This window comes from Bidens hawaiensis, unplaced genomic scaffold, assembly GCF_021521415.1.
Source record: "Bidens hawaiensis isolate Kalapana, Puna unplaced genomic scaffold, B.hawaiensis_p1.1 tig00000369_1, whole genome shotgun sequence".
Lineage (NCBI taxonomy): Eukaryota > Viridiplantae > Streptophyta > Magnoliopsida > Asterales > Asteraceae > Bidens > Bidens hawaiensis.
The window spans coordinates 6,669,820-6,695,232 of NW_027491028.1; the positions used below are offsets into that span (position 1 = coordinate 6,669,820).

At 40.9% G+C, this 25,413-nt stretch overlaps 2 protein-coding genes across 2 annotated transcripts; one reads left to right on the forward strand and one right to left on the reverse strand.

Moving 5' to 3' along the window:
* Window positions 1-12,449: 12,449 nt before the first annotated feature.
* On the reverse strand, window positions 12,450-14,034 carry LOC143623393 (uncharacterized). The gene is made up of 2 exons (XM_077094319.1): window positions 13,110-14,034; window positions 12,450-13,000 (listed from the first exon to the last, which is right to left on the reverse strand). The coding sequence occupies exons 1-2, from the start codon at window positions 14,032-14,034 to the stop codon at window positions 12,450-12,452; spliced, it is 1,476 nt and encodes a 491-aa protein (XP_076950434.1).
* Window positions 14,035-19,520: 5,486 nt separating this feature from the next.
* Window positions 19,521-24,347, forward strand: LOC143624547 (pectin acetylesterase 8-like). The gene is made up of 13 exons (XM_077095162.1): window positions 19,521-19,696; window positions 20,232-20,361; window positions 20,454-20,536; window positions 20,957-21,086; window positions 21,166-21,245; window positions 21,393-21,479; window positions 21,574-21,698; window positions 22,147-22,207; window positions 22,321-22,374; window positions 22,452-22,529; window positions 22,615-22,720; window positions 22,852-22,997; window positions 23,939-24,347. The coding sequence occupies exons 2-13, from the start codon at window positions 20,241-20,243 to the stop codon at window positions 24,044-24,046; spliced, it is 1,179 nt and encodes a 392-aa protein (XP_076951277.1). The 5' UTR covers window positions 19,521-19,696; window positions 20,232-20,240; the 3' UTR covers window positions 24,047-24,347.
* Window positions 24,348-25,413: the final 1,066 nt, after the last annotated feature.

Below are 25,413 nucleotides of genomic sequence, written 5' to 3' on the forward strand. Positions count from 1 at the left end.
AATCTTTGGGGAATGCTTTGTTTAAATCTTTGAAATCTATGCACATGCGCCATTGTTTGTTAGCCTTCGGTACCATAACAGGATTTGCAACCCATGTTTGATATCTACTAACGCGTACGATGCCCGCGTCAAGGATTTCCTTGACTTGGGTTCTACACGCGTTAGCCTGTTCCGCCCCCATTACTCTGTGCTTTTGTATGACTGGCGTAAAAGCCGGGTCACACTTGAGCTTATGCTCTGCTTTACTTCGAGGTACACCAGTCATGTCAGCTGGTGTCCACGCGAAGATGTCAGCGTTTCTCTGTAGTAAGCGTTTGAGTAAGGTGCGCGTAGGATCAGTGATTGTTGGGCCAATTGTAACAGCCTGGTCAGGATATTTGCCATTGAGGGCCCATTTTTCTGGTTTGGTGATGGTTGGTTTAGCCATCTTTGGTTTGGGTTTAGATGAGACGGATGCGATGCATACCTGGGGGATACCGGTGATCATCGCTACACCCTCAGCAGTTGGCCATCCCATCATGCCGTGGACTGAAGATACCACGGCGTTGAATCTTGCCATCCCGTCTCTCCCGAAGAGAACGTCGTATGTGTGATGTAGCTTCCTCATTACGACGAAGTCCACGTCTTCTGTGCGGGAGTATTTCCCGTCCGTGAGGATGACGGGGAAAGATAGGATACCCAGGGGGTGTTTGTGCTGCCGTCGAACCCTTCCATTGAGGCGTAAACCGTTTCCAGGCGTTCTTTGTCTTCGTCGTCTAGCTTGTCGAAGAACTGCTTGTACATAACCGTTGACGAGGCGCCGTTGTCAGCAAGAGTGCGGGAAGTTATGTAATGCCCCAGCTGGCTTTTGATGACGATAGGGCCTTCCTTGCTGGGTCCTCCTGGCACTCGCGGGAAGCGCACCTCAGCTTCCTTCCATTCGCATGGTTCTGTCGTTCGTCTTTTTCTTCCTCTGATGTTGCCATGAACCATGTGGATGCTGATGTCAACGGGCTTTCATCCGTTGCCTTTATACCGGTTATCATTCCTTCCTCCATTCTTGATTGATGCCACAAGGTGTGCAAGTCTTCCATCCTTGACGAATGTTTCAACAATATCCTTCAAGGATGTACACTACTCTGTATTGTGACCCTTTGTCCCGTGGAAGTCATAGGATTTGCTCTGATCCGCATTAGGTCGCTGCCAGATCATTGGAGCTTTTGGCCATGGGAGTTTTTCGGTGGCAAATATCTCCGTGACGCTTTTGGTGAGTGGCGTTCACCGGTGTTTTCGGCTTGAAGGGTGCGTGTTATCCCTTCCGCCAACAAGAGGGCGAAAGCTGGATGAGGTGTCAAAGTTTACCCTTGACTGCCAAATACCTAGCTTCCTCTTTTTGTTCTACCGGGCGATCCGAACATTGTTTTCTCTGGTCCTCTGCGTGTAGAGGTGTGTACTCTGGGGAAGATCCCTACCCAGTTGCTTCTCCGTCTCGGCAAAGCGCTTGGCCGCCGTCATGATGGTATGCCGTCCTTACCCGTCAACGTGCGGATAAGCTCTGGGTATTCGGCGCCCTGGATGAAAGCGGCGCGAACAAGATCTTCACTTATGTTGCCTAGACTCAGCTTTTTGGAGTTGAAGCGAGTGATGAAGTCTAGTAAAGATTCATCTTCCTCTCTCACGCAGTTGAGGATCGTCCACTGCTCTTCAGTATATTTCCTCTGTTGACTGAAGTGTTGGCTGAACTTGTGTTGAAAGTCCGCCCAATCATAGATGTGGTGGACCGGTAAACGATCAAACTACGCCCTGGCCGCTCCAACCAGCGTCATCTGGAACATGTAACACCACGTGGGTTCCGTCCAGTTACTGACGGTTGCCCCCGCTATGAATCTGTTCAAGTGATCATCTGGGTCGGATAGACCATCATAAGTGCCGATGTTGGACATCTGTTGGGCACTTCTCGGAGCGATTGCTTCCGCAATGTCCCTTGCAAACTTGGATGTTCCCGCATTTGCAGCAGTTGGTCTAAAAGTTTTGGAGAAGTCGCGTGGGTTTCCCCCCGCGTTCCTTGGTTTGAAGGTTTCTCCGAAATTCCTTCTTGGTTGGAAGTCCGTTTCTTTACGCTTCCCTTTCGCCCTATGGCGAGGGTTCGCGTCAGTGTCGGATTCCTCTCGATCATCGTCCGAGTACTCGCACTCACTGTTCATGTTGAGCTGTAGTCGAGTGCTTCCGAATTCGTCAGCCTGTTGGAGTGAACGCAAGCGTTCATCCAACTCAGCTTGGAATTCCTTCTGACGTGCTTCGGCCCACGCCTTAACTTGATCGAGTGTTTGGCGAGGGAGCCTCGTCTGTTTCTCCAACTGGGCATCAGTGAACCCCAGTGAAATATTGTTTACTGCACTTGCCCCGGCTTGGGTAACCGGGGTAGTGTTCGTAAAATTGGTGTAACCGCCGGTGTTCCCCCCAGTAGCTGGGGTTGTGGTTACCGGGGTTTCTTGGTCACTTACTGGCCTTGGGACCGGAGTAACGTTAACCATTTTTTCAGAAGTTTGGAAAAAACTGAGAATTAGTTTTAGCTTTTATGCACGGATGGCGCCAATGAAGAAACACTAAGCGACCCCGGGCAGATTATGGATAATCTGGGGGTTAAGTAATGTTTCCCACGAGGGTTAGGTCCGGCAAAGAAGGATGTTCTTCAGATGACCTGCAAAACAGACACCGTGAGCTCGTCACTGAGAAGGGGGGGGGTTCCTCCTTGTGACCACCCTCCGGCGTGAGAATCAGACTAGGTTGCTCTGAATATAAGTATATATTGAGAGAAATAGCTAGTGAAGGTAAGATACAAGATGATCATACCGTTCCAAGGTGTTGGAGTATTTATAGCCGAAGGTAGGTTTCCAAGCAGGTACAGCCAGCTGTATAATATTCCTGTTCTACCAACTATGGGCTACGCACGTGCCATGCTGGTTGGTGGGTAGGCAGCGGCTGATAGTGACAAGGCCGGCTGTGTACTGTTCCCTTTCCACCAACTGCAGGCTATGTGCGTGCCACGACAAGGGTTGGTGAGTAGGCAGCGGCTAATAGTGACAAACAGTACTAGAGCATGCTCCTCGGAATACTGTTGTCGGTGAGCTGTCATCCTGTGATTGGTTCATGGGCTGCTTTGGTCAGATCTTGTCTATTTTGTCCATATCTTGGCAGGTATAGTACAAAAGATCTTCCAGAAGCATACGGACTGGCTCATTTGGGCGGGAGTATTCCCGCCTTGCTCATTCCTTCAGGTGACACTGAATTATTTGAGAGTTAGTGCCTTGTGCGTGTAGCCTTGCTATTAGTGCGGGTAGCCTTCCCTGATGGCTTGTATCCGCAGCTGCGGGGACAGGCGGGGTACTTCACCATTGGGAGGCTTTCCCTGCGGGAACAGCTGGCGTACTGCGCGTAAGGTCTTCATCTCTGAGCATGGTGGGTCCTGCGGAACCAGTTGGTCCTTGCGCAGACGTCCCTCTTCAAGGTGAGTCTTGCGGGTCCAACTGGGCTCTGCTGGGACCTACCTCTTCATGTACAAAAGGTTGTGGTCACAATTTTTTAAACAGTATCAACAACCCTCTCGATCAAGCTCTCATTTTCAAACAAAAAAACCCAAAATAAAACACCTAAATTGATTATTCATCGCAAAATCTTTAAATTAAACGGCTATAACAGAAAAATGTCTCTTTAATTTCTTTACAATTGTTTGCTTATGTGAACTAGAATGGATAGTGTAATTACTTGTATAACAAGAGTAATTGTCATTGTAGTGGATACTTTGCTTATAATCAATAGAGTAATTGTTTGTATAGCTATTCTAGTTTTTGATTGGCCTCTAGAATACCATAAAAAGTAATTATGAACAATATCGTAAAGATAATCAATGTTATTTAACTCCCATGCGAGAATTATAATGTTCTTGTACCTCCAAAGCACTCACCATAAAGTCATATATAACTCGCTAAAAGCATTCACATTCCATTCCATATATTTTCCCTATAATTTTGCTAAAAAACATTATTTCATAAATATATATATCATTTTTCAAAATTCTTTCACATTCTATTCCCTATTCATATCCATAAATTAATTTTTTATTACTTTTTCTCTTTTGTCTTATTATATAGTAAATGATGATTGGGAGATATGTGATATATCATATGGTATGGATAAAAAATGAGTCCCTGTATTTAGGGATTTACTTTAGTTGCCATATAACTCATCCATATAATAGAGAATGGATTGGAGATATGATTTTGATGATTTTTTTAAAATTTACCCTAAATTATATGGGTTTGACAACTTTAGAAAATGAATTGAACTTTAATGGACCCTAATTTTAAGAAGAGATATGTTTAGAAAAAGGTTTCAGTTTTGAAACACTTATAAAAGATATACCACTAATATTTGCTTACTTTTAACCAAAAAAAAAGGCAACATGAGAGTATTTAAGTATTCTTAATATTTTATTTAAAGTCTTACAAGAATTAATACAAGACCAATTAAAAGTCATATTATACTTTATTTTATAATTTTATTTCGTAACTCTCTCGTTGAAGGATGTGTGAGTTGCATTATCGGAAGTGGCACATAAGTTTCAGGGGCACAAACCTTTTTATACGTATTACATATATATGTTTTTTGGTGTTAAAAGTAACGTTCTTTGGAATGGTTTATGAAATAATTACATGCTCAGAATGATCTCTACTTATAATAAATCGGTCGATTAAAGTTTTATCCATGTACATTAGCGAATAAAAAATTTTCGTTAAGGCCTACGGGGCCTTTTATTTTAGCTCGGCCGAGTTATTTAAATTCTCAGAGACGGTCCTATCTCAATAAATCTTCATTTCCTTTTTCAAAAACCAAAAATATTACAAGATAAACAAAAAGACATATAATATACTTATTTATTTCACAAACTACGTATTTTTGCCACCTTTTATTTCACAACTAGTATTAACACCAACCGCGTTGCGGCGGGGTGTAAAACCGTGTATTTACATATCCACTTAACTCGAATGCATGAAGTTACCAGCATCACCATCACTGCATTCGGTCACCTTTCCATCACCAACAGCGAGTAACTTTCATTAACCATTAAGAAAACCGAACAAAAAGTAGACGTAAAAAATGTTGAAGCACACACACTCATTTGCGACGTAAAATTAGACTGAAGCATAATATATAGAAAAAATAATCAAGTCAACTTAACATCTACGCGTTGTGACGGGACCGTTAAACGGGAAAATGGACATAAAACGATGAACCACACACGCGTTGCAACGTGTTAACTCGTTAAATTTAGACTGTAATGTTAACAAAAAATTGTAAAAGATTAAAAGTATATGAAACCAAAGTTGAAAATGAAAAATGTTAGGGATTAAAACTAAAAAAATATTGTGACATATTTGTAAACTATGAAAATTGTTGGTGCTAAAAAAAATAAAAATAAAAAAAATAAACAATCACAACAAAGAGGGTACAACAATATAAGAATGAAGAACAAATTTGAAAACTCAATACTCCGATTTTTATTATTATATAAATTCATGAGGTACCTGGTTATATTTATCTCTGTTTTGTAGATTAATCATATTTTAGTTTTGTAATATGGTAATAACTACATATCCATTGTATAGTATAAGATAGAAATCTTTTACGTCATAAAATGAATAAATAAGATTGCTTTGTGAAGAAACACAAATCCACTCCTTAGGTCTAACTAGTTAGTCCAAGGACAATGGTTAAGTATTTCCCATGATGGGTTATAATCTTCCCTGGCGCAGATGAGTTCCTATAAAACATAATACCGTGAGCTCGTTACGAGGAATGTGGGGGGGGGGGGGATTCTCCCGTAACTACCCTCCGGCGTGAGAATCAATATTTGGTAACGAAGTGAGAGTATATTGAGAGAGTTAGAATATTGGATTCTTGATCCATTTACCACTTGCCAATATGTTGGTATTTATAGTCGGAGGAGAGAGTATGGTCCACTGCATTGTCAGTCTTTCCAGCAATTATATTATCCACTCGTGCGGTTGTGGAGGTTGGTGGACATCATGGCCTTTTGATAATGTACGTGGTGTACTATTTTGTACCGTCCTTCATACGTTATTCAATCCCCATTGGTTGGTTGATATTCCCGATGTAAATTCTTTCTTTTTGTCCCATGTTGGTGGAGATCTTAGCGCTACCATTCCCGAGGTGTCAGGGAATGTTTATTATATTAGGATATGGTTATGGCGCCATGCAATCTGCCTAGCGCACCGTCTGTCCGCTTTTTATTAGGCTTATGGGGCCATGGCTTCCGCCCAACGCGTAGTTTATCCACTTATCGGACTTAATATAAATTTGATGGTAGGTTAGTGCCCTACCTCTACAAGTTCCCCTAGTCCGTAGTTGCCCATTTTGAAGAAAAGGGGGCTATGGACTTATCATGGGCTTTTGACGACTAATGTGTGTTCTAGCTGTTATGAAAACCGTCCTATGGCTGGACCTAATTGTGGTGTTATTATACCCCATCATTAGGCATTGCCTATTTGGACGTGTGGTTATTGAGAACCGTCCTTTGGCGGAGCCTATTATGGCGGGTGGTTATTGAAAACCATCCTATGGCAGAGCCATCTTTGGCGGGTGGTTATTTGAAAACCATCCCGTGATGGAGCCAACTTTGGCGGGTGGTTATTTGAAAACCATCCCGTGGTGGAGCTTATTTTGGCAGGTGGTTATTTAAAAACCATCCCATTGCGGAGCCTTTTTTGGCGGGTGATTAATGAAAACCATCCCATTGCGGTACCTTTTTGGCGGGTGGTTAATGAAAACCATCCCATGGCGGAGCCTTTTTTGGTGGGTAATTTATGAAAACCATCCCATTGCGGAGCCTTTTTTGGCGGGTGGTTAATGAAAACCATCCCATGGCGGAGCCTTTTTTTCTAACACTTGTCATCTTTCCATCCTTATTGGAGTGATGACGTGTTGCTTGGAGGGAAAAGATGAATTAAATGAATGTCAGTGAAACGACTGTTTGACATGACGGTTTGACGACGGTTGTGTTTCGCAGTGCAGATTTTCGTCTGTGTCAGACGCGTGGGCGAGAATCCCAGTTACGCGCCCAACTGTATCACATTTTCCTGCCATATCTGTAGCGTGTCACTTGGCGATTGGACGGCGTGGCCTCCATCTTTTCTGTATCTCTCTCCCTCATTAATTGCGATGGGTATAAAAGGGGAGTTACCCCTCTGGGATTTCAATATTCACCAACAATCTTCCTTCATATTTTTCTTTCTTTCTTGATTCTTCTCTTTCGTTTTATGGCCGAATCATCTCAATCTACCACCTTGGCCCTGAGTTTGAGCCGGAATTGCCCGCCCTGGGCCAGACGGCTCGACAGGCTCCTGATGGCAAGATTGCCGTGTATAAGGAGTATTTCTTTTTGGGCAATTTCCATTTGCCCATTACTCCTTTTTTGTTGGAGGTTTTGGATGCATTTGGGCTACATCTCAGCTAAATACATTCACTCGGAATGGCTCATCTTCTCCATTTCGAGTATACTTGTCACTGTCTTGGAATTACGTCAACGGATGACAAGATGGAAACCTTCTACCATTGGCGTTTGTCTCAGTATTGGTATAATTTGTTTACCCGCCCTGGTGCTAAGGTTATTGCTTTGGAGGCGCCGAAGAGCTTGCACGAGTGGAAGAGTGTCTTCTTCTTCGTTAATGCGCGCGTTGTTCCCAATGCGATGCGCTTTTTGGATGTGAAGGAGCTATCTGAGCCTAAACCAGTCCCCTATTCCGGGACGGACTAGTTCAATACTTTACAGGCCAGCCTCTCCCCACCCCATCACTTCTCAGAGCGTGCGCTGGTGCTTTCGGCATGAGTCGTATCTGGGAGGATATGACTAAGGTTCTGGTCATCCATAACGATGGTCAGGGTTAGTAGTTTACTTGGTTGTTATGGATTCCTGTTCGTTTAGTTGGCTTTTTCTAATGTTTTTTTGTCTTTTTTAGAGGTAAAAGATCTCATGCTCCTCATGCAACCCGTGTAGGAGGGCGCCAAGGTCTTGCACTTGAGGGAGTTAGTTACCCGTGAGGAGCCAGTCCTCATGAAGACTGCCCCCAACTTTGTGTTTCCTCTTCGTATGGGGCAGTCACTTCCTCCGCGACCGATGCCACCTCCAAGCTTCGTTACCCCAAAATATGGTAAGTTTGTAACATTCTTTGCTTTCATTTGCACGTTTCCTGATGATTAGTTGTTTGCATGTTTCAGGTAAACGGTCTCATATTGCGCGCTTTCCTAAATGCAACGGGAAAGGCGCACAATCTAGCGGTTGTAAGGCGGTCGTGCCGCCGAAGGATGTCGCCACGATGAACGCCATGGATGATGATGACGATGTCGTCCTCGTGCCCAACGTTCCTTTCGGGCCTCTGCAGTGGCGTCGTGTCACTCCCAACCGTCTGTCACCAGGCTTCTATTGGCTTCTCCTTGCCTTCAGTCTCGCAGCCTGTGACTGCTGTGACTGTCGCGGACACAAGTCTGCATGTCGCTACCCCAATTTTGGTGGCGACATGTCTTGTGTCTTCTGCAGCCTCCGCTCCTGGAACTGTTGTGGATACGAACATCATATCTACTAGTTCAGCTTCTTGTTCTGCTGTCATTGGGATATTCACTGTCCCACACAACGCGGCGTCTACACCTGCGGGTGATGAAGAAGAAGAAGAGGCACCTCGCCTCTTCTAGAAGCCCCGCCTTGGTGGGTTTGTGAAGATGAGTAGTTTAATTAAGTCTCCAGGTATAGGGTGTTGTGCTTTTCATTCTACATTTGTTATGACCCATCTCATGTTAACTTTAATTGTTGCAACGACGTCTAAGGTATCCTCTTCGATTGAAACTCCTGCGGTGTCCGCTATCGTTTCTTCGCTGGCGGCTGTTTTTGCTAGTTTGCCGATGATGACAAGTGTGGGTAGCTTTTCTGAGGCGACGCCCGCTGTACAGATGATGACTTTGCCAATGATGACGGGTGTGGTTGGCCCGTCTGAGGCCGAAACCATTGTGACGACGGTGCCTGTATCGGTGGAATATGTTATTCCGTCTGAACCTCAGCCTTCGGCGTCAGAATTTGAACCTATGAAGGAAATTGTGGACGATTTACCTAAGGTGTTTGGCAGCAAGTTAGAGGGCATTTCGTTTGCTGACTTTACGAAGTCCAAGCAATCCTCGCCGATCAAGACTTTTGTTCTTGATGGTGATGAGATTGTGCAGCCGCCCCCTTTTAGCGTTGCGGCGGTGGTTAGTGGTAGGTTTTTTAACTTCCCTAGTAGCAGTGGTGGTGGTTCTAGCGGTGGGGTATTGACTGTAGATATGAATCCCCGTGACTCCGTTGAGGCGAACCAAGTTTACCAGCCTCGGTGGAGAGTTACCCGCGGTGCCAGTTTTGAGGACCCTACTACTTGTATAGAATTTTTGGAACATGTTGTTCCTCCTTGTGAGCGCATTGATCGCAAATTTCAGCCTCGGGACAGTTTGTCCTCTGACGCTACTTTTCACCATGTCCAGTCTCTTTCCAGTTTGGCAGAGTTGGTCCGTGATAACCGCACCCTTCATGCAGAGAAAATCGAGATCTCTGCTACTTTGAGGGAGATGGAACTTTCGGTGACGAACCATGAAGCTGCCGCCTGGAAGGCGGGTAGTGATTTGTAGTCTGCCAATATCTTCTTTATGCCGCCAACAATGCTTCGATTGGCGCGTTCCACTTCTCCATTCCCTTGTGGATGGGCGGCGGAAGTGAATGTTTGAGTTATATTTAACTCTTTGAGCCATTCCCTGATGTGATGGTCCACGAATTGTGTTCCATTATCGCTGACCAGATTCATGGGCAACCCAAAACGGCAAATGATAAATTCCCAAATGAATTTCTTGATGTTGGCTGCATTTATTGTGGCTACTGGTTTTGCTTCAATCCATTTTGTGAAGTAATCAATCGCCACAATCAGGAATTTCACTCGATCTGGCGCTTCTGGGAATGACCCTGTTATATCTATCGCCCATTTCTGGAACGGCCACGATGATGTCACCGGGATCATGGCATTTTTGGGACGCAAGGTGTTTGGTGCATGGCGCTGACATGCGTTGCATCGCCTTAGTTCCTTTTCAGCATCCACGTGCATACCCGGCCAGTAATACCCCGTGTTCTTAATCTTGGCTACCACCATTCGTGGACCTGCATGGACTCCGCAAATTCCCTCATGTATTTCTCTCATAAAGTAATTTGCGTCTTGCAATTTCACACACCGGAGAAGTGGCCCTAAATACGATCGTCTGTACAAGATGCCATTCTGAAATGTATATTTTAGCGCCTTGTGACAGATCTTTCGAGCTTCCGATCTCTTGTCGGGTAAGATGCCCGATGACAAGTAATTGATGATTGGTGTCATCCTGTTTGGCGAGCTTGCCAAACATACACAGACTTCTCTCATGACTATCGAAAGGCTCTGTAGTACCTTAATACGGGTGTCTTTGGCAAAATGTTTGAAACTAACTGAGGCCAATTTGCTAAGAGCGTCAGATTTTTTGTTTTCTCTTCGTTTCACATGTTTGACTTTACATGTGACGAAGGTTTTCATTAGCGCTTTAGCCTGCGCTAAGTATGATGCACGGCTAGTGATACCCCGTGTTCTTAATCTTGGCTACCACCATTCATGGACCTGCATGGACTCCGCAAATTCCCTCATGTATTTCTCTCAGAAAGTAATTTGCGTCTTGCAATTCCACACACCGGAGAAGTGGCCCTAAATAAGATCGTTTGTACAAGATGCCATTCTAAAATGTATAGTTTAGCGCCTTGTGACAGATCTTTCGAGCTTCCGATCTCTTGTCGGGTAAGATGCCCGATGAGAAGTAATTGATGATTGGTGTCATCCAGTTTGGCGCGCTTGCCGAACATACACAGACTTCTCTCATGACTATCGAAGGGCTCTGTAGTACCTCAATACGGGCGTCTTTGGCAAAATATTCGAAACTAACTGAGGCCAATTTGCTAAGAGCGTCAGCTTTTTTGTTTTCGCTTCGTTTCACATGTTTGACTTTACATGTGACGAAGGTTTTCATTAGCGCTTTAGCCTGCGCTAAGTATGATGCCCGGCTAGTAATACCCCGTGTTCTTAATCTTGGCTACCACCATTCGTGGACCTGTATGGACTCCGCAAATTCCCTCATGTATTTCTCTCAGAAAGTAATTTGCGTCTTGGAATTCCACACACAGGAGAAGTGGCCCTAAATAAGATCGTCTGTACAAGATGTCATTCTGAAATGTATATTTTAGCGCCTTGTGATAGATCTTTCGAGCTTCCGATCTCTTGTCGGGTAAGATGCCCGATGACAAGTAATTGATGATTGGTCTCATCTAGTTTGGCGCGCTTGCCGAACATACACAGACTTCTCTCATGACTATCAAAGGGCTCTGTAGTACCTCAATACGGGCGTCTTTGGCAAAATGTTCGAAACTAACTGAGGCCAATTTGCTAAGAGCGTCAGCTTTTTTGTTTTCGCTTCGTTTCACATGTTTGTCTTTACATGTGACGAAGGTTTTCATTAACGCTTTAGCCTGCACTAAGTATGATGCCATTTTCTCGTCTTTTGCATCAAATGACCCTTCGATCTAGTTTGCCACTAACATTGAATCTACATGCGCCTCCAAATGCTGGGCTCCTATTTTTTTGGCGATTCTTAGCCCTGCCAACAACGCTTCATATTCTGTCTCATTATTCATGCTTTTGAATTCGAGACGGATTGCGTACGTGAAGTCTTGCCCTTCTGGGTTTGTGATCTTCAACCCTGCTCATGTGCCTTCATCGTTAGATGCCCCATCAGTGAACAATTTCCATACATGTTCTCTCAGAAAGTAACAATTTGTTCACTAGCTAAATACGGTATTTTTGTTTAATAAAAGAACCCGAAGATAAAAGTGGGTCGGGTATAATTAAAATAATATGTGGAAAAATCCGAATTGTTACACTTGAGGCCAAATGGCATCATCTTGTAACAATACATTCCATTGTTTGTTCGGAACGTTGTCTTGTCTTGATCTTCCGCCGCCATGTGGATCTGGTGATACCCTTTGTATGCATCCAAGAAACATTTAAACTAAAAGCGGACAAGCGTATCCACCTTTAAGTCTATTTCCGGCAAAGGGTAACAATCTTTCGGACATGCCTTGTTGAGGTCTTTGAAATCGATGCACATGCGCCATTGGCCATTTGACTTTGGTACCATCACCGGGTTGGAGACCCATGTTTGGTATTGAATTTCGCAGATTATCCCCGCGTCTATCAGCTGCTGGACTTGTTCGTCGCAGGCTTTTGCTTGCTCTGGTCCCATCTTTCTTCGTTTTTGCACAACTGGAACAAAAGCTGGATTAACTTTCAGCTTATGTTCCGCCTTGGTTCTTAGGACCCTGTCATGTCTGTCGGGGTCCATGCAAAGATGTCCGCGTTGCTGATGAGTAACCTTTTTAGCGCATTCCATGCTTTGTCATAGAGAGTAGGCCTAATGCTTACGCTTTGTTCTAGGAACTTCCTATTGAAGACCCACTTTTCCACCTCTCTCGCTTTGTCTGTTCTCAACATTTTCTGTGGCGGTGTTTTTACTTCCACCACATGGCATTCCTTGTTGGCATGGATCATCGCTACCCTTGTGGGAGTTGGTACCCCTAGAATTTCGTGGGCTGTTGAGGGGCTGGCATTGAAGTTTCCAATCGCCTCTCTCCCCAGAATTACATCATAATGCGGGTGCGGCGTTTCCATGACCAGGATGTCTACATCTTCCGTTCTTGAGTGTACCCCGTCGGTGAGCGTTACTGGGAATGTCAATTTCCCCAGCGGGTACTCAACACTTTGATTGAATCCTGTTATTGGGGCATTGACCGACGTAAGTCTCTGCTTGTTTGTTTCTTCTAACAAATCAAAACATTGGCAATACATGATGTCAGATGTCGCCCCTGCGTCAATTAAGAAGTGAGGTGTCCGGAAATGGCCTAAAACTGCCGTGACCACTAACGGTGCCTTTCCTGTTCGTTCCTCTTTTTTACTTTTGGGAAAATAACCTACTCTTCTTTCCAGATGGCATGTTCACCTGGTTGCGCTTGTTAGTCTTCATGCCGCCAGAAATCATGTTGGCGTGCAGGTCTTTGATTTTCTTTTCCGGCCTTCCGCCGTCTCGGGGCGTCGGACGCCTGCCTTTTCCCCTGATATTTTTGACCAGGTGTTCCAACCTCCCATTCTTGACATACTCCTCGATAGCATCTTTCAAATTTGAAAATTGATTAGTTGTGTGACCATGTTGCTCATGGTAGTCACAGAAACTTTTCAAGTCTGTGTTTGGCCCTGGTTTGATTAGAGCTGGTTTTTTGAGTTGGATTCCCTCCGTATACAGTATCCGCGCTGCACTTTTGGTCAGCGGGTTCCATCTGCTGGACGAATGTGTCTGCCCCTTCTGTTTGTTTTTGAAGGAGTCGTACGACGTGGTATCCTTCGGTTGGGTTTCATGGTTCAGCCTTGACCACACGGAAGACATCTTTTTACCTTGTCGAGCTTTATTGATATAATTTCTTGCGTCGCTACGCATCAGTTCTTTGCCCAGACTCTTTTCTATTCTCACGTATCTTTTGGTTGCGGTCATGATATCGTCCCAGCAATGAGGCATGCCATCCCTGCCCGTAAGGTTCTGAATTAGATCATCACACCTTACGTTTCGGCGAAAGGCTGCTCGCAGAAGCTCTTCTCCAACACCACCATTGTTTAACCCCTCTTGGTTAAATCTAGTGATGAAATCTTCCAGCGTCTCATTATCCCTTCTTGTCACAGTAAGGATGTCTGTTGGATCACTGATGTGGCGTCGTTGTTGACTAAAGTGTTTGGTGAACTTGCTTGATAAGTCCTCCCAACCGGTGATCTGTCCTTCTGGCGACCTTTCGAACCACGCTCTTGTTGCGCCGACCAAAGTTAGTGTAAAAATGTGACACCATAATGGCATGGTCCACCCTGATAGACCATCTGGATTGGCCTACCGTTGGTGGAATTTTTGGGTTTTCAGGTAATTCCGCCTCTGAGATCCTTCTGATGAACTTTGACTTTCCAGCCGATGTTATTGGCCGGTATGGTTTCGAAAAGTCTTCGTTCGCGTCCAGGCCCCTCCAACTCGCTTCGTAGTCTGGGTCGTCCAAACGCGAGTCGCCTTCAATATGTGACCGATGTGGCCTGTCTTCCGCTTTGCTGTTTTGACGAGCGGATGGTGCTTTCATACGAATTGGATTTGACTCCTCCTCGTCTTCCTATTCATCTTCACCATTACTACTGTTTTCTCCGTCAAACAATGTTCTTGGTCGAACGACGGCTGTCATATGTTCTTGGACTTTGGCCACGAGTTTTTGTTGTTCACTTTCTAACCAAGCCATTATCTCTGGTGGCATGGTCGTTTGTGAACGTAACTTTGTTTTGGCTTTGTTCGTAATGGTAGGACGGAGGGTGGACGCATCAGCGATGCCTCCGCCACTACCCATTGCATCGAAAATTTCAGTGTCTTCCTGGTTGGCCAACCTCTTTGACTGGGGTTTTGCCACTCATCTGGCTCAAGAAAGGAGTGTTCTAAGAGCTTTTACTATTCTAGCAAAGTCCCACGGATGGCGCCAATGAAGAAACACAAATCCACCCCTTAGGTCTAACAAGTTAGTCCAAGGGTAACGGTTAAGTATTCCCCACGATGGGTTATAATCTTCCCTGGCGCAAATGAGTTCCTGCAAAACAGAATACCGTGAGCTCGTTACGAGGTATGGGGGGGGGGGTTCTCTCGTAACCACCCTCCGGAGTGAGAATCAATATTTGGTAATGAAGTGAGAGTATATTGAGATAGAGTTAGAATATTGGATTATGGATCCCTTTACCATTTGCCAATATGTTGGTATTTATAGCCGGAGGAGAGAGAGTATGGTCCACTGCCTTGTCAACCTTTCCACCAATTATATAATCCACTTGTGCGGTTGTGGAGGTTCGTGGACATCATGGCCTTTTGATAATGGACGTGGTGTGCTATTTTGTACCGTCCTTCATACGTTGTCCAATCCCCATTGGTTGGGTGATATTCCCGATGTAAATTATTCTTTTTTGTCCCATGCTGGTGGAGATCTTAGCGTTACCATTCCCAAGGTGTCAGAGAATGTTTATTATATAAGGCTATGGTTATGGCGCCATGCAATCTGCCTAGCGCACCGTCTGTCCGTTTTTTATTAGGCTTATGGCGGCATGGCTTCCGCCCAGCGCGTAGTTTATCCACTTATCGAACATAATATAAATTTGATGATAGGTTTAGTACCCTACCTCTACACTTTGAGATATGCATTACAATACTTTTAACTTCAACCTATAAAAAAACTAAAAGCAAATAATATGTTTTCCTATTTTTTTAGAATTTTGGTTTTAACAATGTTTTTGGGTTGAGTCAAATTATTGAACTCATAACTAGACCATTTAATTACTTGTTATTTGGTGTGAGCATCAAAACAGGTTTGTGGCTGGTTTCACGGGTTCATAAGCTCACGTCCTTCACTTCTAACATTTTTGGGTTGCAAGATTTGATGGATTTCCTGGTTTTATCCATAGAATCTTGCAAATAAAAAAGTTATGAATAGGCTTTTTTATTTGTTTTCAAGCACACCTTGGTGGTAAATTGTAGAAAGTTATAATTAAGTGAAGGGTGAAAAAGGAATCAAACGTCATTATTAGCTTAATTGTAAACTTAGTTTCATCAAAATTTAAACTTAAATAATTATTTTATATGCTTTATTTTTTAGAATTATTATATCATAAAATCACATTTTTTTATTATATTTATTGCACTATACATGTAACGATGTATTGTGTAATTATGTAATAGATGTTTCTAGTTATGCAATATAGGTGAAATACGTGCGTAATTATGTGATATGTTTTGTAATTTGGACCTATACATGTTAGTGTAATTTTTTATACATCTTATTTAAGGTTAGAGCATCCACAACAACAAACCCATACAAATCGACACGTCATCGCCACATCAAATTCCAAACTTTTCTTAAAAACCTTCACTCTCTTCCACAACAACAAACATTTACAAACCTATCAAAAACATACAAAATATGTATATATACATGGGCGGATCTACGTAGGCGAAACCGGGTTCACGGGAACGCACTGAGTTTCGAATTCTATATAGATCGCCTATATAAAACATGAGAGTGAACCCATATATATTTTATGAGTGAACACAAACACAAAGTGAAACTCTAGTCTAGTGGTAAACATGCATGCTTTCTAATCTAAGAATTCGGGTTCGATTCTTGCTTTCAGCGCATTTTTTTTATTTTTTTCCTTTCACCAACACTCTCTACATATCAAATATACATGGAGCAAGCTTATTACAATTATGTAATGAATTAATGTGCAGGCATACAAAAAGTAACATATATAATACAATTATTTGTAATATTTTTTTTGTTAAACAGTACTAACAAAGTAACAATTCTTATTAATCGATAATATGTAGTTAGAACAAAATATTTGTTAATTCGTTAGAACCCGTTAAACTTAACCCATTAGAATTGGGTAGTTATTATGTTTTTGTTAAATAAGTTATTAGGTTCCAATCCTAACCCGTAGGCTGATCCATGAGAACCAATAGTAGGGATAAACCTTGTAACATCCCAAAGTTTCAATAAATAATATATTATATATTATCTCTATTGATGGACAAGTTTACTTAAGATGGTAAATAAAATAATAATAAAGGATGGTAAGATAAGTAAGCTAATTAAAGAGAATTAATCATGGACTAAAAAGGAAAGATAGGCTTTAGGTCCATGGGCTTAAGGGAGTATAAATACCCCCTTAAACCCTAAATCTTTCCATTTCCATCCATTCTTATCCATATTACACCTTAAAAACACACACTTAAGCCAAACAATCCCTCCTTAGCGCCGGACACCATCCGAACCCAAAACCAAGCTTTGTAATATTGGATCTTTGATCATACAAGTAAGCTAAGAAGTCCTAGATCACGTACCAAGCACAACACGGTTCGGAGAGAATTCTAAAGGTACGTTTTAAGCTTAAAGGTTACATGTTTTGCCATGAAACTTGACCATAGAGTAGATCGGGTCTAGATGTTTCATAAAAGTACAAACTTGATGATTAAAATGGACTCATTGGTATGAACGGTTCATAAAGGAAACCCTAGATCTAGCCTAGAACGTTTTAACCCCATAAAGGTTTAAGCTTTATGTCTAAAACGGGTTGGATCTTGAAGCCGTGATGGTAATGGGTGTGAAACAGTTATGAATGATGGTGAAAAGGGGTTAAAAGCTCATGATTTGAACCTTAGAACAGTAACTGAGCCTGATAGAAACATAAAAATGGAATGATGAGCTGAACTGGGTGTTCTCAGCCAAGATTGAGGGTTCTCGGCCAACCCATGTCCTCGGCCAGATACGAGATCTCGGTCAACGGGAGTTCTCGGTCAACGAGAGTTCTCGGTGACTGGGGTTCTCGGTCAACGCGAGATCTCGATCAAACCTGAGTTCTCGGTCAGACCATAGTTCTCGGTCATGATCTGGTTCTCGGCTGGTCAGTTCTCGGTTGGTTTTTGGGCCTGAATCCAGTTGGGCCCAGATAGTGAACAGTTGGGCCTGAATTAACTAAATCCGCAAATGTTAAGCCCATTATCTTAGGCTTAGTAAATAAGCCAAACTTAGAAGATAACTTAAAATGTTAATGGAAAATGTGTTAAGACAGTTAATGGAAATAAAATATTTCCAAGCTGACCTGGCAGCTTAACCCCAGCCAGGGGCTCTCCCCTTGGACCCCGCTAGGGGCTGCCAGCCCTATAACCCCGCTGCCAAGTGCGTTGCCCCTGGACCCCCGTTCGTTGTGGGTTATATAAAGATAGAAATACGATATGAGTAGCGATAGTTAATTGATACGTGTAATTGTTCTACAGTTAGTCGTGCACAACTCAAGAAGGGAATAACTATTAACGGTGAACGTAACCGCATTCAGGTGAGTTTCTAGCCCCATTTCCTTGTTATGTTTTCGGGGCTGTGTGCATACTCGATGTGATAGTTAATACACTTACCTTGAATGGTAAGTGTATGCCATGTATGATTTATGTGATAGATATTATGTTATGTATGTGAATGAAAGCTTGTCGGTACGTGAACGACCTTCGGATATTGCACGTATTGACAAGGGAGGTATGAATATGAAAGATGAATATGTACGATATAAATATATATTGTACAACATATTAGTAAGTAATAATTAAAGAAAGTATATGTATGTTATGGGTATGAAAAGACTGTATGTACGAAGGAGAAGAAGTAAAAAGAGATCAGACCCTAATAATATCTGAGATAGAGAAGAAAGAGATCAGACCCTAATAATATCTGAGATAGAGAAGTAAAAAGGGATCAGACCCTAATAATATCTGAGATAGACAAGAAAGGGATCAGACCTTAATAATATCTGAGATAGACAAAGGAAAGAGGGATCAGACCCTAATAATATCTGAGATAGAAAAGGAAGGGATCAGACCCTAATAATATCTGAGATAGAATGGATAGTAAATATAATGTATGAAAGTAATAAAGTATGTACGTATTTATGGAAGTATGAAATAAAAGTAAATTAGTAAAGTAATTATTATGTATCTTCGGATGTATGATTGAAGGTAAGTGAATGTATTGTATGGCGTATGATTAACTAGAACTCACTCAGCGTAGCTGACTTTTAGTATGCACGCAGGTGAGTAGAATGCGACAGCTGGCGTGAGCGGGGCACATGGCAGAAGAATAAAAGTCTAGCATATGAAGATCTGCTATGTTTTATAAGTTATGTTTTGATTTTGAAAAGATAAGAAGAATGTTTTAAGACATGTTTAAGATTTGAGATGTAATGTTTTGTGAAAGTTTTTATATTACGCGTATGCTTTTATTAACTCTGATAAATAGAACTATGTTGATGAGTAAATCCAACGTCCAAATGTTGTCGGGGCCTTACAAACCTTAACCGATCCGAAGCGTGGAAATGAGCCGAACCGTCAAAACGACCCGAACAGTCAAACCAACCCGAACAGTGAACCCACTGGAAAAAATTCCTGGATCCGTCACTTAATATATATGTATATGTACATATAGTATGTGTGTGTATAAAAGATGTGGGGCCCACACTACATGTTTCTTGCAAGTTTGAAGAAACAAACTTCCCACAAACTTCAAAACTCTACAATTGGTAATTTTAAGTCTTCTCAAGTTTGATTGATGTCACGTAAACTTAAACTTTAGAATATATAGCCCATTGTAGATGCTCTTATATATATATTTCAGCCTTGCAATGTATTTACTTGTATACGATCTGAAACATGTGCGTAGTTATTGTACGTATATATGTCTCGAGAGAAACTTGTCATCATGGCGGCTTGCTTTTTGAGTATTATAATACTTTATATATGATGAGTATTAAAGTACTTCATTAATAACTTTATCTGTAATCTGTGTATAAAAGCAAACGGCTCTCACTACAAACCTCGTGACTTAAAGCTCTCCTTCAACTTTCCGATCAGAAGCAACATTTACGATCAACAATTTTAAACTAAACTGTTCTTCTTTAAGGTATGACTCATTTAGCTTTTTGAAAATAAACTTGTAGTTTGCTTCATGTTTCATGTATGTAGCTGTCTTTCTGCTAGTTTCATTTGGATATTACTGGATCAGATCTTAAAAAATCTTGTAATTATTAATAAATAATCAAGGATGATGTTGTGTATGTGTTTTAAACTTTAAAGTATCCTTCATGTGGATGTTTTTGACTTCTGTGGTCAATTTATGTTGACTTTTGAATCTGAATTTCACAAGATTTTTATTTTAATCTTAATCTAGACATAAACGTGAAATTAGTTTACTTATATTCTTTATATTTTAGCATCATCTTTAATAGTAAAGAATTAAATACAGTAATTTTTAACTATGGGGTTTAGAAATTGACTACTGTTGACCACAAAAGTCAACAGTACTAGTTAAGGGATTTATGCCAATTCTGGAAAGCGACTTGCTAGGCTGGAAAAGCATATTAAGATGAGGATGTGGTCTAGTTATTTTTTATATTTTCTATTAAATATTTTATTTTGAAACTTTTATGCAATTTCAGAAGGATATCATGAGGGAAGGAAGTAGAAGGATATGCCTAATAATTTTGGTGGGAGTATTAAGCTTGTTGACTACCGAAGCTTATGATGTTGGACTCACTTTTCTAAACAGTGCTGTTGCTAAAGGAGCTGGTACACTAGCTGCACCTCTTATCTATGTATATGTGTGTGTGTGTGTGTTACTGTTTGACATGGTGTTGACCAAGTTTCATGATCACTTACAGTTTGTTTGGATGGAAGTGCACCTGCATATCATTTTGACAAAGGATTTGGTGCAGGAGTCAACAATTGGTTGGTTTTCTTTGAGGTTGGTCCTTGTTGCCGGTTATTATGACTTCAATATGCTCATTGTTACCTAATCTCATTGGTTAGCAGGGTATTGGTGGGGTCCGTGAAATTTCCGGTTCATGGGTACCGAAGAAATGTGGCTAATTTATTTATTTATTTATTTATTAATGATATGACCAAAGCCAATAGTAAGGATGATTGTTTTGTTATAGTTAAGAGAAAACTTCATGTAATGGAAACTAATTTAAGTCTCCATTGTAGGTCATGGGCACAAAAGTTTTTGTTAGAAAGTACTTTTCCTAAAATAGATATCGATTGAAACCACGTTTCTTTTTGCCATAATATGCTACTATTTTATTTGTAAAAATATTCAAGATTATGAATATTTTTTGGTGAAATATTTTCACTTATGACTCCTTTTTTGTTTGTAAAAAATTAGGGAGGCGGTTGGTGCAACAATGCCACGACTTGCCTCGAGCGTAAAGATACCCGTTTGGGTTCCTCCAAGAGAATGTTGACAACCGAGACCTTCTCGGGGATGTTTCATAAAAAGCCAAAATATAACCCTGGTATGGATACAACTTTATCTTGTTTAATAATTATAAACGTGACAAGTTCGTTGTCTAATGCCTTCTACTTTGTTTTTAGATTTTTATGATTGGAATAGAATCAAGGTTCGGTATTGTGATGGATCCTCTTTTACCGGCGATGTGGAAGCTGTTGATCCCGTAAGTCATTGATATTAAATACAACAAAAAAAAAGTGTTTGTGGGTTGGGCTAATCCGGCCCGTGCTAAAAAGTTAATTATGATCTGACCGGCCCATTTTGCCACCTCTTCCTTATATGATGTTGTCTTTCGTATTCATTTTTACAGAAAACCAATCTTCATTTTAGAGGAGCAAGGATTTTCCGCGCTGTTATTGAGGATTTATTAGCAAAAGGAATGAAGAATGCGAAAAATGTAATTCTATAGTCTATACATTCATTATTAATCACTTAATACCACAGTTGCACATATTTATATTGACATTAAAATGTGAACTTCTGTATCGTAGGCCATGCTTGCTGGCTGTTCAGCTGGTGGACTCACTTCCATATTGCAGTGCGATAATTTTAGATCACTTTTACCTGCAACCACTAACGTAAAATGCCTAGCGGATGCTGGTTTTTTCATTAACGGGTAAGCTTTCATGTCAAATGTTTATTTTGTCTTTTAACTCGAGGTGCTAGTATCGACCCAAGTAGTTATCAATGGTTGTTTTATGTTATGTTTTTATTTTTGACGGGTCAAATGTGTAAAATTAAGAATTTGGTTAAAAGAGTCAAATATACTGTAAGAAAGTCACCCAACATGTATATATAATGAACAAGACCTTTAAATTATTTTATTTAAAAACTTAAATTATTGTATGCTGACAAAACGTAATACCTATAATTATATTTGACACACTACTTACTTTCAAAAATATTTGACAAAAAGTGTTTCGGGTCAACCCAACTTCACCTTAGCCGTTTAGACAAGTCCCACAAACCCATAAATCCAAAATGACGGCCGAATTTCCCGAATTCCTGCCCTGTCTTCCCGGTGTTTCTAATGTAATGCGCTGACAATACTGGTTCATAAACAGGAAAACGATTCTTGGAACAAGTCACATTGAAGGCTTCTATGCAGATGTTGTTAGGACACATGTACATTCTAGTCCCTTTGCTTTTCGCTCCCAATCTTTTATTATTATTACATTATATTGTTCATTCATCATTAAATTTTCTAAGCTACCGTCCTTATAACCGTTAATATGTAGGGATCGGCTAAAGTTTTGTCTCCGGCTTGCTTGGCGAAGATGAGTCCTGGTTTGGTAAGAGCGATCAACAAAAAGTACTTTTAACAGTTTGTTTTTTCCGTCAAAACATAACATTTAGTGTGATTTTGCAGTGCTTCTTCCCACAGAATATGGTGCAATATATTAAAACACCAATTTTCTTGATAAATGCAGCCTATGATTCTTGGCAGGTTAGGCAAACCTCAATATGCACGGATATTAATATAGCCAAATATCTTTGGTTTAATTGCGATTTATAATATTATCTACGTACAGGTGAAGAATATATTGGCTCCAGGCGTTGCTGATCGAAAAGGAACTTGGCGCGAGTGCAAACTTGATATAACAAAGTGCTCAGCAGCTCAACTCAATGTCCTGCAAGGTTCACTCCTGTCTCTTTTGATACCTTTAACCCACAAGATGGGACGGGTCGAGTGACCTCCAGACATTTTCTTTGTCCTTTTAGTGAAGAAAATATGTTCCTTAATTAACTGTCTGTGGTAAATTTCGCAGGGTTCAGGCAGGAGTTCTTGCGCGCGCTAACTGGATTTGGTAATTCTCCTTCAAGAGGCTTGTTCATCAACTCTTGCTATTCCCACTGCCAAACTGGAATCCAAGAAACATGGTTGAGAGCTGATTCTCCACTTTTGGGCGGCACGGTATGTGTGTACTATTGATTTTATTCATAGTTGCATAAACTATGCGTAGGGGTATAAATTAGCTGAGCTAAGATTGAGCTCGCCTAAGCTCAAACTCAACTCGTATCACAGCTACAAAAACGAGCATCACCGATGGGTCATTGGCAGAATCTACCAACAAAAAAAGTAGAAAAAGATAAATTAAAAAACTGTCAGTAATCTGTCATTGTTACCGACAGATACTGTCGTAGTTGGGTTACGAATGAACACGGACAGGTGTAAGTCTGGATCTGTTTTTTTTTGGTGGGAACTCTTTGGCGACGTTAGATGTGTTGGGAATGCGTCTATAATTTGAGGACAAGATTTCGAATAAGATTCCCCACCAGCCGTTAATATAACCGTACAATCCATTGCTAATTCATCGGTGACAATTACGTCGCTAATACATTGGTGAAACTATCATGGTAACAATCGCTAATATACATCGGCAATCTGTTGCTAAATATCCCACCGGTGATCCCTGGTAATATTCATGATTTAGCTTAACCGAGCTCTAACGTGGTGCATTTTTAACTCTATATCAAAAGCACGAGCTTGACTCATTAGAGATTTTTCAAGCACATTCTCGACTTGTTTAAAATTTATCAAATATTTAATTATTTTATTTATACACAAGTATTTAATTTAAACACACACACACATAATATCTTGATTCTCTAGTTTATTATTTAACTTAAAAGGCTCATTTAGGTTCGCAAGCCAAGCTGAGCTCGGTAAATGAAGGTAGGGCTCGTTTAAGCTCGGTTCGGTTTGAGTTTTAGCGAACCGATCTCGAGTAGATGACTAGTGGCTCAGTTTGTTTACAACCCTGACTATACGTAGTATAATTATAACCCAAGTGTTTCAACTTCAAACTATTGTTTCTGGATCTAATGTATTGTTACACGTTGAACTTTTGCTAGACAATTTCTAAGGCGGTTGGAGACTGGTACTATGGTCGGGGCTCGTTTCAAAAGATAGACTGTCCATACCCATGTGATAAAACATGCCACAACCGTGTTTTCGACTAGAAGAAGTCATTCTTTGTTGATTCTAAAGAGCATCCACCAGAAGTTAATTTATATATAAACAGGATAAGATATGTACCAGTACACACATTATTCTTTGATGCTGGTGGGTTTCGTACTGGCGTTAGGGATAATCGGGTTGAGCAAATCGAAAGGTTCAACGGCCCAATATGGTGGAAGGCTTATTTGAAAAGTTTAAAACTTGATGAAATAAATGATCACCCATGTGTGGTGTGTACTGGTGTTGGTGTGGTCCTTTGTTCTTTATAATTATAATCAATAAATGTGATTCTTGTGTGGTCTAGATGTACTTTATGGTCATGTTTCAGCTCGAGAATTTGGCCTTTATGACACGAGAAAATGGAAGATACAGATGGTTTGAAATGCTTGTTTTAAACTTGTACCAACATAAACGAGTTATGAAATATTTTTACCTTGCCAAAATAAACAAGAAAAATAAGATTGTTAAAATTAGTGGAAGAAAATATAATATATAAAAGACGAATAATCAGGGTGTTACCCTTTGAGAGTTTGAGCCACTTGGCATAAATATGCCAGAAATGAGAATAGTCTCATACTTTAAACCCTAGCTTAATCGCTAAGGGGGCTTCGACCGCTCTTGAACCGTTTGGCATGAGGTTGAACAGTCTGATACAAGTGTATACTTTGGACGTATAACGCTAAAACTCAATTAAACTAAAACTAGTGGGCTTGAACATGCACGTTGTTGTAGCGTGAATTCGGGTTGTATCATTTTAGTTTTGTTTGTTACGGTAACTATTTGGTACCATCACTCGCTATAACAACGAAAAGATAGAACCCAAAAGATAAAGTTGTAATGTCTAAAAGATATCGACACATGTTTGGTTCGCTGGTTTTCTTTTATTATTTAACTAAAAAGGTATTTAACTAAAAAAATGAAGTTTAACATTATCTATGTGACCAAGGGATAGAAATAAAGAATGGAGGAAAGGAACACGACCCAAGGTTAAAAGTGAAAGCAATGCGGGCGTTACATGTAATAAAAGATTTTGGAGGTACAAACAAGATTAAGGTGGAGAACGAATAATATAATCTTGGATTTAACGTATGAACGAGGTCGAATATGAACAACCTAGCTAGAAGTAGAAGGGTGAATCGGATAAAGATAAAAGAAGATAAAGATTAGAGAATAAATTAAATGATTAATTTATTAGGAAATAATTATTAAAGTTAGAGATAAAGTATAATGTGTTTGAGTACTCTTAGAAATCAGAGATGTTGGAGTAGGAAACGAGTTTAGGTTAGTATAAATAGAGGTGTAAGATCATTGTATATGATGTGGTTTTCGTTCTTATAATAGAATAGAGTCATGGTGAGTTACCACAAAA

Coding starts and splice junctions, on each gene's coding strand:
- LOC143623393 (XM_077094319.1), bottom strand. CDS start 14,034: ATGCCATTATGGTGTCACATTTTTACACTAACTTTGGTCGGCGCAACA. Junction 13,001..13,109: donor CATGCCATCTGGAAAGAAGA/GTAGGTTATTTT, acceptor TAATTGACGCAG/GGGCGACATCTGACATCATG.
- LOC143624547 (XM_077095162.1), top strand. CDS start 20,241: ATGAGGGAAGGAAGTAGAAGGATATGCCTAATAATTTTGGTGGGAGTA. Junction 21,699..22,146: donor GCTGGTTTTTTCATTAACGG/GTAAGCTTTCAT, acceptor GTTCATAAACAG/GAAAACGATTCTTGGAACAA. Junction 22,721..22,851: donor TCAACTCAATGTCCTGCAAG/GTTCACTCCTGT, acceptor TAAATTTCGCAG/GGTTCAGGCAGGAGTTCTTG.